The sequence below is a fragment of the Manacus candei genome, unplaced genomic scaffold (assembly GCF_025592945.1).
Source record: "Manacus candei isolate 608988 ecotype Guabito, Panama unplaced genomic scaffold, ASM2559294v1 h1tg000015l, whole genome shotgun sequence".
Lineage (NCBI taxonomy): Eukaryota > Metazoa > Chordata > Aves > Passeriformes > Pipridae > Manacus > Manacus candei.
In genome coordinates this window covers 3,958,094-3,970,431 of record NW_026138063.1, presented here as the reverse complement: position 1 = coordinate 3,970,431, position 12,338 = coordinate 3,958,094, and the positions used below count along the sequence as shown (strand labels likewise).

Genomic DNA, 12,338 nt, shown 5'->3' with positions numbered 1-12,338 from the left:
TTCTCATAACCATTTGTCCTTACTTGAGCACGCAGAGATTTCGGGAAGTATTTTGGACTTGGTATTTGGAAATGAAAGAGCTACTCAATATCCAGGTGTAGCTGAAGATGGGAGGTGTAAATGCAGAAGATGTATTTATATCCTTTAGCGTGGCATGAAACTGGAAAGAATTTACCTAATAAATCTGGGGGTTTTAAACATTAATTTAAATGTTGAATTAATGACATTTTCGAATTAAAAATTTTAAAATACATATTTTTAAATTAACCCCTTTCAATAATACGGGTATTTTTATTACTGTAAATTAATATGCTTACTTCTTATACTATAACTTCTTACACTAAAATTTTTATATATAGATATCTATATAAAAAACTCTATTTCTCTCAGTCAACACTGAGGGTACTGACACAGATGAACTCAAAAGCACCAGCACATTGTCCTGCATGACTCAGTCCTCTCTCCAAAAGGCAGGTACTCACGGAGGTGGCACTGGGCACCGTGGTACCCCGGGATGCAGGAGCATTCTCCAGTCACAGGGTGACATTCCTGGTTCTTGGCAGAGCACTGGCACACTCCGTTACAGTTCCTCCCATACGTGCCCGGTGGACAAGCTTTGGGAAGAAGAAATGTAAACCAATAAATTAAATTTGTCTTGGTAAATATAGCACTCAAACAAAGAGCGAGCTCAAATTTATTAAATAAAATCCCTGCCTATGGAACAACGCTCTCCTCCGGGACTTTGGATTTATTACATTTACTTGGGGGTTACTTGACTGCTTGATTTTGTTTTGTTCAGTCAATTTGTGCCCAACTGTCAAGGGCCAGATACAATTTTCTTGTCACTAGAAAAAAATCATAGGGAAATGTCAGGTAAAATTGACTAAAATAACAGTATAATTCCCAAGGGACCAGGTGTGTGGATAAAGACATTCTACCTTTTGCGGAGAGTTTAAACTTGCAAAGCTGCTGTGGCATCAACATCTCCACAGCTCTCATTCTGCCTGTTGACAGCCACACTGCCTGCAGGTTTGGACCTTCCACATCTAAATCTTAGGTCTGACTTCCATTAAGTTGCCCTAGCTATGGGTCAGGATTTAGAGTCCTTTAGTGGGGGATACAGGACACCGATGTCAATTCTTTCAATTCTTATTTATTTCTGGTTTTCCTTTTGCTGAAGCAGGGCTCAGGCAAAGCTTTGTAAGGAGGAACAAAGTCAGGGTGCTGCAGTTGGGGTCAGAGCAGGAGCCTGCTTCCAAAGACAGCTCTGGGTGAAAAACTCCATGCTGAAGAAAAACCAGATAATGCCCTTCCCGTGAGCTCTTAGAGCAGGAATAGATGGTCTCTCATGGGGACAAGGTCAAGAGAAACCTGATCTGCTGCTTTACTGACAGCACAGCGATAGTTGCAGGCAGGAGTTGGGCTCCACTGGCACCTCCTCAGCCTATTTGGATCCAGTTCAGCCCCCAGCTGCTCTGAGAGCCGCAAACCCAGAGAGGGCAAACCCCACCATCCCAAACGGCGCCTGGCACAGAGCTCAGAGCCGGGTGAGGGACAAGCAGCCCTTGGCCATCCTCCCTGCTGTCAGGTTGTTGTCTCCTCCCTCTTCAGGCACTATATCATCAGGTTGGTACTGAAGAAATTAATTTCTTAATTAATTTACATGGGAAGCGTTTGCATTTTTATAACAACCAACTTACTTTTCTCGCAGCCGTGGCCGGTGAATCCCGGGGGACAACCGCAGGCTCCCGTCAGGTGGTGGCAGGGGCTGCCGGGGGGACAGCGGCACCGCTGGGCACAGCCCGTGCCAAACCGGCCGGGCAAACACGCTGCAGGGGTGACACCAACCTTCGTCAGGGCGCGGGGCAGGGCCCGGGCAGGATGGGGCAAAGCCACCCCGATCCAGCGGATCCGCTGCTCCCACCCCTGTGAGCGCCTCCAGACCGACCCCGTGGCACAAGGTGGGAGTGAAAACACCCTGCCACCAGCCCTGGATTTGGGAGGAACGTGTGCACCAACCCGAACTGCCTTCCTTCACTCACGTTTGTCACAGTGCCTCCCTCGCCATCCCTTCTGGCAGTGACACGCTCCGGTTTGGTGGTGGCAGGACAAGCCGTGCACGCAGTCACACCGCTCCTCGCACCGCTTCCCAAAATATCCCGGGGGGCAGGCTGAGGGGGAGGAGACAGAGCAACAGCTCTACCTGTTGCATGGACAGCATCCACTGCTGGCAACCAGCCAATATCATCCTTGACTGTGGGATGCATATTTGGCAGAGTGCATGGCCAGAAAAATCAGTGAAAGAGAAGATACTAAAAATATCAAAAGCATTTAGTGCTGGCTGTTAATGAGTCCGCACAGGAAAGCTTACGAAGACTTAGTCGTAGTCTGGAGTGTTAGTCCAGATATAGAGATGGTGATGCCATTTGATTTGACACAACTGTGCCCAAAGAAACAGCTGTTTGAACAGAGAAAACATGCCCTGTCCACAAACTGCTTCCACCTCTCAGTGCAAAGAATCAAAAAGAAGGTGAGGCCTGAAGAAAGGAAAGGGGGGCAACTACAAAGGCTTTACAGGCCATGCTGTTGGCTGAGGCTTTGAGAGCCCTCAGCACCTGAGGAGATATCAGAAAATTGCTCATGTCTTGCAAAATCACAACACCTCAGTGGCCAAGCTGAAAGCACATTTCAAGTCACCTGGTATCTACCAGACATGAGATTTCATCCCTATTTCAGGGATTCAGATGGTTCTAAACATGCCAAACAGCTTTGTCAAATCTGGATCTGGATCTCTGTCAAATGCAAGATCTGTAAATCTGAACCATCACAGTTTATTTTGCTGAGCTCCCCTCAGTGACCCACAGAGACTCAGCAGCAGGTGGCTGATCTGGCAAATTGTCCTTAAAACTCCCTCCCTTTTGTATGCTCTTCCTTGTACCCCTAAGGCAGATAAATACCTTCATTTTCTTAGCAGGCAGAGAACAGAGGTAAGAGGAGATAAAATGATTTGGACAAGGGCATGGTTGGGCAGAGAGGGCATGGTTATCACAGCCCCAGAGCCTGTGGGGTTGAGACATGGGGTGAGCAGGCATGAACCCTGACTGGCCTACAGAATATTGGAAAACTAAGACACAAAAGAGAAAAGGACTTCATACTGTGGAGGCAGAAATGGCTGGTTGTTAAAATCAAGCATCTGCAGAAGGAGCTGCCCTTACCAACATCACAGTGGTCCCCAGTCCAGCCGGCACGACAGACGCATTTCCCCGAGGGCTGGTCACACACCCCGTGGTGGCAGCTGCAGTTCTGCTCACAGCCCTCTCCATGTTGCCCATCCCCACACTCTGAAACAAGATGGGGAGACTGACAGAGGGTCTGGCTGGAGGAGCTCCAGGAGGAACATACTTATGCCTCTGCAAGACAGTGAGCCACCTAAACTGGTCTTAAAAACCTTCAGTGAGAGAGATTTTGAAGCCTCCCTTAACAAAATTCCTTAGAAATAAATATTTTTTTTTCTCTTGGAGGATTTACTACTTTTTTTCCTCAAATGAAGGTCATTACCTATTTTCCCTGTCCCCAGGGGACAGGGAATAGCTTATTTTTCTCATCTATTAAAGAAGTTTCCAGCACCATCGTACATTCAAGTGCCAATATCTCCCTCATCTCTGACTAAACAACCCCAATTTTTTCAGCCTCTCCACACCTAGTGCTCTCCATCCCTCTGCCTTCTCTTTTTTCCTGTGTTGTCTCAAAGCAGACCCCACCACAACTGAACTTCCTAGCAGAGCAACTGAGGTGCTGGAGGGATGAAGGACGTTATGAGACTCACCCAGCTCACATGCTGTCCCTGTCCAGCCCTGGGGACACTGGCACTCTCCTGTCACACTGTCACACGTGGCCTGGCCGTGGCAGACACAGCGCTGGAGGCAGTTTGCACCATACCATCCAGGAGGGCAGCCTGGGAAGGGGAGGCAGCACAAAACATTCCATTAGGGAGTGCAGGAAAAAAATGCAGGTTAAACACCACCCTTTCCCAGTTCACACCCCTTCTTGCCCTGGAAGATGCTGTGGGAGGTACAACCAAGTAGAAATGGGGACATGATTGATAAGGAATTACTCAGCGTAAAACTGGTCTGGGAACAAAATAGTGGATGAAGTGAATTAGCTGTGACCCACCAAATGACCTTGAGATTTCCTGTTTGCACCAACAAAAAACACCCCTTGGTTCCTGCCAGTTTTCTCAACACCAAGGAGGGGAGTTATTGATTCCCCTCTTTTCAGAATCTCTTTGTACACTTCTCTTAAAATCACGGCTCCTTCTCTAATTAATCCTGCCGCCCACAGCTGGCTGATGAAATTTCACAGTTTACCTGGTTTTAATTTAGCAAGTTTGTATTAATTCCCATCAGAACCAGATGGACAGACTCTAACTTTTTGGCACAAAAAACCCCAAACCTCTGTCATATGCCAGAGTGACACCTCTTTAGGATGGCAACAGGAGTGAGTTCTCACTCTGCAAAAGCACAGTCACAGCAGGATGGCTCCCCCAGCCTCACACAATTTTTCTACCTCCTTTCTTCCGAAGAGAAAAGAAATCCCCAAACATATCTTTAAAGGAAAAGGGTAATTTGACAATGTCTTCATATTTGACAACAGCTTTTTTAACTTTTGCTTTGGTTTCGTATTTGAGGCTCTCAGACAAACCAGAAAAATTTAGGTCATGTCATATACGTCATCAAGAGCTGTTTGGTACCTTCACAATTTTTTGATCCTTCGTGGAAAGATCTCTTCAGATCAGGTTTTAAAGGGGGATACACTTAATTTATATATTATTCTACCCCTGCCAGCTTTCATCCCCTTTCCCTAACAGTCCTCTTGGTATGCTGAAGGCCACTGAGTGAAGGTGCTGACACCAAAGCCCAGCTCACCCAGGAGCATCCACAGCAGCATTCCCAGCTCCATGGCACTGCTGGCAGAACAGGGAAGGCACAGAACAAGGAGCCTTCTGCAACGGGGATGGACAGACTTTCCAGCGGGTAAGGTGCACAGGATTAGGTCACACAAGCTGCAGTGCAGCCTTTCTTTGCCAGCCTCTTTTCTTAAGGCTCCGTGGAGTTGGGCTTGTGTTTGAGTCACACGTATGGGTCTAATTGCCCAGGTTCAATGCCTTTCACATGTCCTGGATTTAGCCCACGTCTGGAACAGCACACGGTAACGATGAGGATCAGTCGGGTGCATGGGATGGTAAATCAGGCCATAGAAAAGAAACAGAGCTTCACTTCAGTGTCATAATTCGGAGTTTTATGGACCTTTTCTCCCTTCATCAGCCCTCAAAATCAGCTCTCTTTCCCGTTTATGGCTGTTTCAGCCCCCTCTGCCCCGTGCACACTGAGCTCCTACACCCTACAATGGTGCCGTGGATTTATTTAATGGACCGATCACGTCATTGCGGATACAGAACCAGTGACAACACAAGGCAATGAGCTGATAGCTAAAATACCAATGAACTTCCCCCAAGCAGATGTTTTATTTTTTTTCCCTCCTATAATCCTTCTTCAGGGGGTTGAATTTCCAACTGTACCTTCTTGGCAGGTGGCTCCTTTCCAGCCCGGGCTACAAAGGCACGTCCCAGTGACGTGATGACAGAGCGCTCCGTTGTGACAGTGACAAGTGTTGCTGCAGCCCGGCCCGTAGCTATTCCCCTGGCAGGCTGTAATGAGAGAATTGCATAAAACTCCATCAGGAAGCATCAAAGGAGGCACTGCACAGAGCAAACCTGAGACACGACCCAGCACCAGGGAAATCAGGTTGGAATTGTCTTCTGATGACACACTTTTCACATCACAAGGGTGCCTAAGACCATAAAATCATTAAGGATGGAAAAGACTTCCAAGATCAAGTCCAGCCTTTGGCCTAATACCACTATGCTCATTAAACCAAATTGAAGAATGCCACATCTACTCATTTTTTTGAACACTTAAATGATGGTGACTCCACCATTCCCGGAAATATATATATACATATATATAAAACCATTTATTAACCTGACACTAGATAGAATAATAGAACTGTTTAGGTTTGAAAAGACCTTTAAGATCATTAAGTCTAACCATTAACTCAGTACTGCCAAGTCCACCACAGCATCAGCCAATACAACTGCAAAGGGTATTTTAAAACAATTCTGCAAATTAGGATCACATAAAATGAAATTGCTCTGCAACACTTACAATTTAGAGGTAATGTATCTTATGAGAGCCTAGCACAATAATGTGGCTTAAAAATATGTATCCTAGCACATTCTGAAGAGGTTTTATTGGAAGGGCTGGACCGCTGGGGTGATGGATCAGCTGTCAGCCCCGGCCCTGCAGAATGTCTTTGTGCTAAACTAATGGTCCAGCAGAACCACCAGCCCGACAGCCCGGGTATTTATTTGCATCCTGGTAAGAGAACTGACAACTTCATTGTTTTCAGTGTTCATTTTTCACAGCTGGATGCCTTCGCTCGCCCCGACTCTCATTCTTTGGTCAGAGAGGGGTGATATTTTCAATGAGTTTGGTTAAGCAGCTGGCTCCCAGGTGAAAACTTAACGCAGCCATCTCGCAAGCATACGCTCGCCTCAGCTCTGCTTTCAGTGCTGCTGCCTGTGAAAAATGGCAGTGATAAAATTCCCGCAGTCCCCGTTGCATTGGAGATTTGGATGGCTTTAAATGGTGGAAAGCAGACAGCGCTGCTACCCTGTTTTCTTCAGATATCTCCCCAAAAATATACAGAGTGAGTTGATGCAGCTGGATCACCTCCTTGGATGGTTTTTGTCCTGTCTTGCAGGGGCTCTCCTGCACTTGGACAAAGCTGCCAGAGTCTCTCATCCCTGCAGCACTTCTGGTATGCACTGGAGAAGCAAAAAAACCCCAGATCCCTAATCCAGAAGAGTGTCCTGCGCTTGCTGGATGTGACATCTCCCAGGCTCAGACCCAAACAGTGACTTTCCACCCAAACCTCAATACCTTTGAGGGTGTCAGTGAATGAGATGCAGTGTTGCAGGAGGACATGTCCCTGGGGACAGAAGGGAGGTGTGAAACCATCTTGGTCTCAGAGGTGAACTTGGTTGACAGTGTCTGATACATTCTCAGCCCTTTTCTTCCCATCTGAAGACTTCCAGCTTCCCAGCCTGTTTCTCAGACACCATTTCTCCCAGGACTTCTTTTCAGCAGTGTTCGTTTTTGTCATCACTTGGACCTCATTCACGTTGAAACCACAAGAAAGAGAAGGAGCTCAGTCCCATCACAGCTAAAAGTTTGCTCTGCAAATGAAGCTTGGTTGCCAAGTGAAAAGTTCAGCCCATCCTACAAAGCTCTGGCTCGATTTTGGGAGCAGAACTAAATATTTCCACAATACAGACCAGAACTATAGCATAACCAAGCCAAAGGAAAAACCAGCTCATCACCAGGTCCCCTGACTGGTTACCAGTGGTTTGAGTGAGGTTTTTGGAGTATGTGTGCAAAGCTCTTGTTACACTTATTGAGAAGATAAAAGAGTGTTCCAGTGAAAATTCTGGTAAGAAAGCAAAAATTTCTGGAGAAGAAAATTTTTATTATTCTATTGGGTGAATACAAATGCTTTTTGCTTCTTGGTGGGACAATCCTGATTATCAAAGTACTTTTCTGAAGATTAAGAAAATAAATTATATACTGAAGCTATTTTATGAAGTTCCACAACTGAATGTACAAAATTCCTGGGCCTTATCTTTGTTCTTCATGGTGAGTGAAAAGGGAAGACTCAATCCAAAGGTTTAAATAATTAGATTTCTCTCTCTTTCAAAATTTTCCTCTCAGTGCCTTTCCCCCATAAGAGAAGGATTTACTTGTCTGCAGTCTTTAAAATCCCATTTTTGCATGCAGAGTAAGGAATATATGAACCTGGAGAATTTCTTCCAGACTGAAAGTCAAAAGCCACCCAAAGTGCCCAGGAGCACAGGGAAATGATGGGCACTAATGTTCTACAGGGTGTCCAGAAGCTTTGTTTTCATGTAGCTCCTGTGGATCATTCTCCACAAACTGAAATACTGGATTTAAAAGAATAGGGAATTTGCAAAGTCAAGCGTTCACATGCCACGAAATGTCAAACCTCTATTATCAATGCCTCTGGCAGAACCAATCTTTCTGTACTTGTTTATTTTTCAAACTAATGTGGTTTCTCTTTTTACCACAAGTGGTAAAAAGTGAAGTTCCTGCTGAGCCCAAACAGCTTCAAAAAGAGGCATTTTTAGTACTGATAGAATTAGGGTAAAATTCAGATTTTTAATTGTGTTTAGCTTCTACAGACCATATTCAACATGAGATTCCTGGAGGTTTGGGTTTATTTTTTAAAGACTGCAAACTATGAATGAGTTTGTATAGAATCATAGAATGGTTTGGGGTGGAAGTAACCATAAAGATCATCTAGTTCCAACTCCCCTGCCATGAATAGTGATGCTACTCACTAAATCAGGTTGCTCAGGGCCCCATCCAATCTGACCTTGAACACTTCCAGGGATGGAGTATACAGAAAGGAAGGTTACACTCTGTCCTAAAGAAATGCCAAATGTCAGATCCCCACTTCTGTATCACTGAAGCATCTGGACACTCAATGAAGCAGTTTATTAAAACCCAAAAAAGAATAGGCAACAGACTTTTCCTAAATCTCTTTCTTGGAACCCTAAAATATCTTAGGTGCACACTCAAAAAAAAAAAAAATCAAAAATAAAATCTCCAAACACAGACTGAAGCTGAGGCAGAACTTGCTTGGCAGATTTCTTCCCAGTTTAACATAATTCATTTTCAAACAAACTGAAAACCACAGTCTGGTAATGGAAAGCATTAGGCAGCTTCAACAAAAGGCATCACTGTCTCTATTGCCCATAATTAGATAGCAGAGCATAAAATGCACTGCATGGCTGGCTTAAGATCAATTCAAATCCCATGATGTCAAAATTATTCCTCAATATCCTCTAGCACATTGCCTGCAATCTGATTACTTCCACACGAGTGCTGTCCTTCCAGCTGCTCGAGCTGGTCCCAGGAACCAGCAAGGTGAATATTAAACACCCGGTGCGGATGGGGAGTGGTGAGCTCTCCCCCACCCCTGGCTGCCTCACTCTGAGCAGCTCTGGAGCAGCGTGAATGAGGTGCAGTCATAAAACCGAAATGAAGATTCCTCACTTAGCCAAGAGAAAAGGAGGTTACACTCTGCACTGTTCACTGACCTCACTCTTACTTACAGGGACCTTGGAGGCTTTGGCATCTTCACCAGCCTGAGGAATAAATCAACCAACACAAAGCTCTCGTGGCTCAGGCACAAGGCAATAAACAGGGTTTTTTTCCTAATGTGAGTAGGGGAGGGGGCACAGGAGGCCATGAACAAAGAGCTGCATTTCTTAATTGACTTTAATGAAATACATAACAAAGCTTCCTGTCCTTAATGCAGGGTAAGGAGCAGGGAAGGGGCGAGGTGACACATTGCAACCCCGTGGCTCAGCAGTAAAACCAGGCTGTGACCAAGGAGCAAACATCACACCTGTTTAGCAGCACCTTTTCTGCTCTGTGGGATGGCTAAATGACTCTGGCTCTGCACTTATATTGTGGTCAATCCATTAATCTACAGACACAGGGTGTGTTACCACCAGCATCTTCAGGTGGTGGATGATGGAGGGCCAAGTGTTCCTATGGGGAGCACAGAGAAGCACAAAGGACTGCAATGGTGAGATGCTGGCAGAAATGTCTAAAATCTGGGAAGATTCAGCAGCACTGACCCACCTGTAAATCACAAGAGCAGGGGATTCTGCAGAAGATGGGTTGTGTTGCATGGTGGGGGCAAATAAGGGAAAAATATTATGAAGAGCAAGTGCTGCCCTCAAACAGGGCTGATGACAAGATGGCATATGGCTGGAGAATAGAATTGCTTCAATACAAGCAACATTTCTCTCTTTTTTTGTAAATTAAACCAATTCTCTATTGCAGAAAACTACTACCCATGGTTTAAAGAAGTGTTCACAGAAGTGTTCACAAACAATCAGAGTTGGCTCCTTGTGGAACTGCTCTGGAGCCCAGCTCTACACCACGGTCCTGCAGACAGCAGTTGTATTTTCAAAAGGAAGTTTAGACCATGACATCATCCTAAAGTGAAACAAGGAAGTTGAGAGGCTAAAACCTGAAAATCTTAAAAAAGCCCACATATTTGCTAAACTTTGCAAAGAGGATCAGTGTTTCCATGTGTAATGTCATGTAGCTAAAGAAAAAAATATAATTTCCCATGAAATGTAGTGAAAAGTTTCTCAGAAGAGACAATGTTATACATACACACAAACACCTTTTTAGCTTAAAGAGCGTGGGATAATCCATGTTTGTGAACATCTATGAAGTTGACATTTGTTTTAAAACAAATAACTTTTCTAATAATTAGTTAAAAACCTATTTTGTCACACTCAAATAACAAAACAGTCCCAGCTCTGATTTTTCCACTTTGCGCATTTGTAATCTGTCACTTTATAATTGATAATTAGATGAGACACACCAGAAACAGATACACAACATTTCATCTCTTAATGCCACACAAAAAGAAAAAGCTGGGAGTTGTCATATGGCAGGAGACAGCTCTGCTATTTAAAACCTGATGCTTATCATGTTTGACGAGTGCCAACAGCGGCCAAAAAAAAAATGATGTTGACGATTTCCGCAGCTACCAAAAATCGTTCCCTTTTTTGGCATCTTTGGAAAGGAATGTGATCCAGCTAAAACTGTACCCCGGCAGGTCATCCTGCATTCCCAGGGCAAACCCACGCCAGTGCTGGGGGAGTTTGGGAGCAGGGATGTACTCACGCTGCTCGCAGGTCTCTCCCAGCCAGCCCGGGAGGCAGCGGCACGTGCCCAGGACGTGGTCACAGCCAGCAGCATTCTTGCACTTGCACACCTGGTGGCAGTCAAGCCCAAAGAATCCTTCTGGACAAGCTGCAAATGCAAAACATTAATTTTTAGCACAGTTCCTGTTTGGTTTTTCTGTATAAACTCCAGTTCATCTTTTCACAGATGCTTAACAACCAAAGTTGCTTCAAGGGGCTAAGCCTGCACAATTCTGCTAAAAGCATCTTGGAAACATGTGACCCTTTTACATAAGCAATGGATTTCTGCACAGTAAAACATGGCTTAGAGTATTGAAAAGCCATAAAGCAAGTCAGAGAATGGAGCTGGGTTCACACAAGCTGGTACTTGTGCTTCTGTAACGAACAGAGGAAAAAAGAAATATTTCAACATAACGTGAGACTCCAGGGCCATCCCTGCTGATCTCCCTCCCTTTGGAAATGCAAAACTTCTGCTCCCATTTACTGTCCTGACACTTTTCTAAAGATTTTTTACAGCAAACATAAGCCACAGTGGTGCAGTTCAGTGCTGACATGAAAAACTGGCAAAGCGAATGAACAGAGAAAACCAAGATGAATTAAATGTAGCAAAACAACTCCAGGGAGCCAAAGGAGCTCCATACCTACATCTGGGAGATGTAAGGAAGAGCAGCACCATGGGTTCAATTTATATCTTTACCAGTGCTGAAAGCAGTGAAAATAAGCATTAGTACTTGTCAGTGGGCCACATCATAGCTAAATGTTTCACTACAAGAGTGTTAAGGCTGCTATGTACAGTTTTAAAAAAATAAAATAGCCTTATTTAACATCTCTGCATATATATATGTGTGTGCCTAGCTTATTTAAGTATCTGTATAATTATGTCTCACTAAATGATAATAAGTCTGTAGATACACAATTATGTGTCACTCGTTCCCCAGAACCCCTGAATCAGTCTCAGGAATTATGCTGCTCATGAGATAAGCATAAGTTATTCAATAAAACTTATCTCTTTGTCCTCCTTGTCAATATAAACTTATATTTTAAACCAAATCCTCACACTTCTATCATGAAATCAGAACAACTGTCTTCCAATAGAGTCTTATGACAATTATTATCACATACACTACCCAACAACCCTCCACACTAATTTCACAGCCCTCAACCAGATCAGAATAACACTGGTATCATCATAGAATGATTTAGGTTGGAAAGGACTTTAAAGATCATCTCATTCCAACCCCCCTGCCATGGGCAGGGCCACATTCCATTACACCAGGTTGCTCAAAGCCCCGTCCAACCCAGCCTTGAACACTTCCAGGGAGTTATCCATGTGTATCTTTCACTATTGGACTCCTCTGTCATTTTTCTTGCCCTGTGTCTTCTCCATGCCCAGGTTTTTTGTCTCAGTCTGCTCATCCTGCCTCTTCCATGGATGCAGATTCTGTTCTCCAGCAGTGAGCTGTCTGCT

General features: G+C 44.6%; 1 protein-coding gene across 1 annotated transcript in view; it reads right to left on the bottom strand.

The window, feature by feature from the left end:
• Positions 1 to 12,338, bottom strand: part of LOC127468591 (multiple epidermal growth factor-like domains protein 6) — a 194,387-nt gene that overhangs the window by 17,594 nt on the left and 164,455 nt on the right. Inside the window, exons 24-30 of the mRNA XM_051781912.1 lie at positions 10,851 to 10,979; positions 5,579 to 5,707; positions 3,827 to 3,955; positions 3,216 to 3,341; positions 2,043 to 2,171; positions 1,701 to 1,829; positions 483 to 614 (exon numbers count right to left, since the gene is read on the bottom strand). Coding sequence (XP_051637872.1) covers positions 483 to 614; positions 1,701 to 1,829; positions 2,043 to 2,171; positions 3,216 to 3,341; positions 3,827 to 3,955; positions 5,579 to 5,707; positions 10,851 to 10,979 — 903 coding nt within the window. The remainder of the gene's footprint in view (positions 1 to 482; positions 615 to 1,700; positions 1,830 to 2,042; positions 2,172 to 3,215; positions 3,342 to 3,826; positions 3,956 to 5,578; positions 5,708 to 10,850; positions 10,980 to 12,338) is intronic.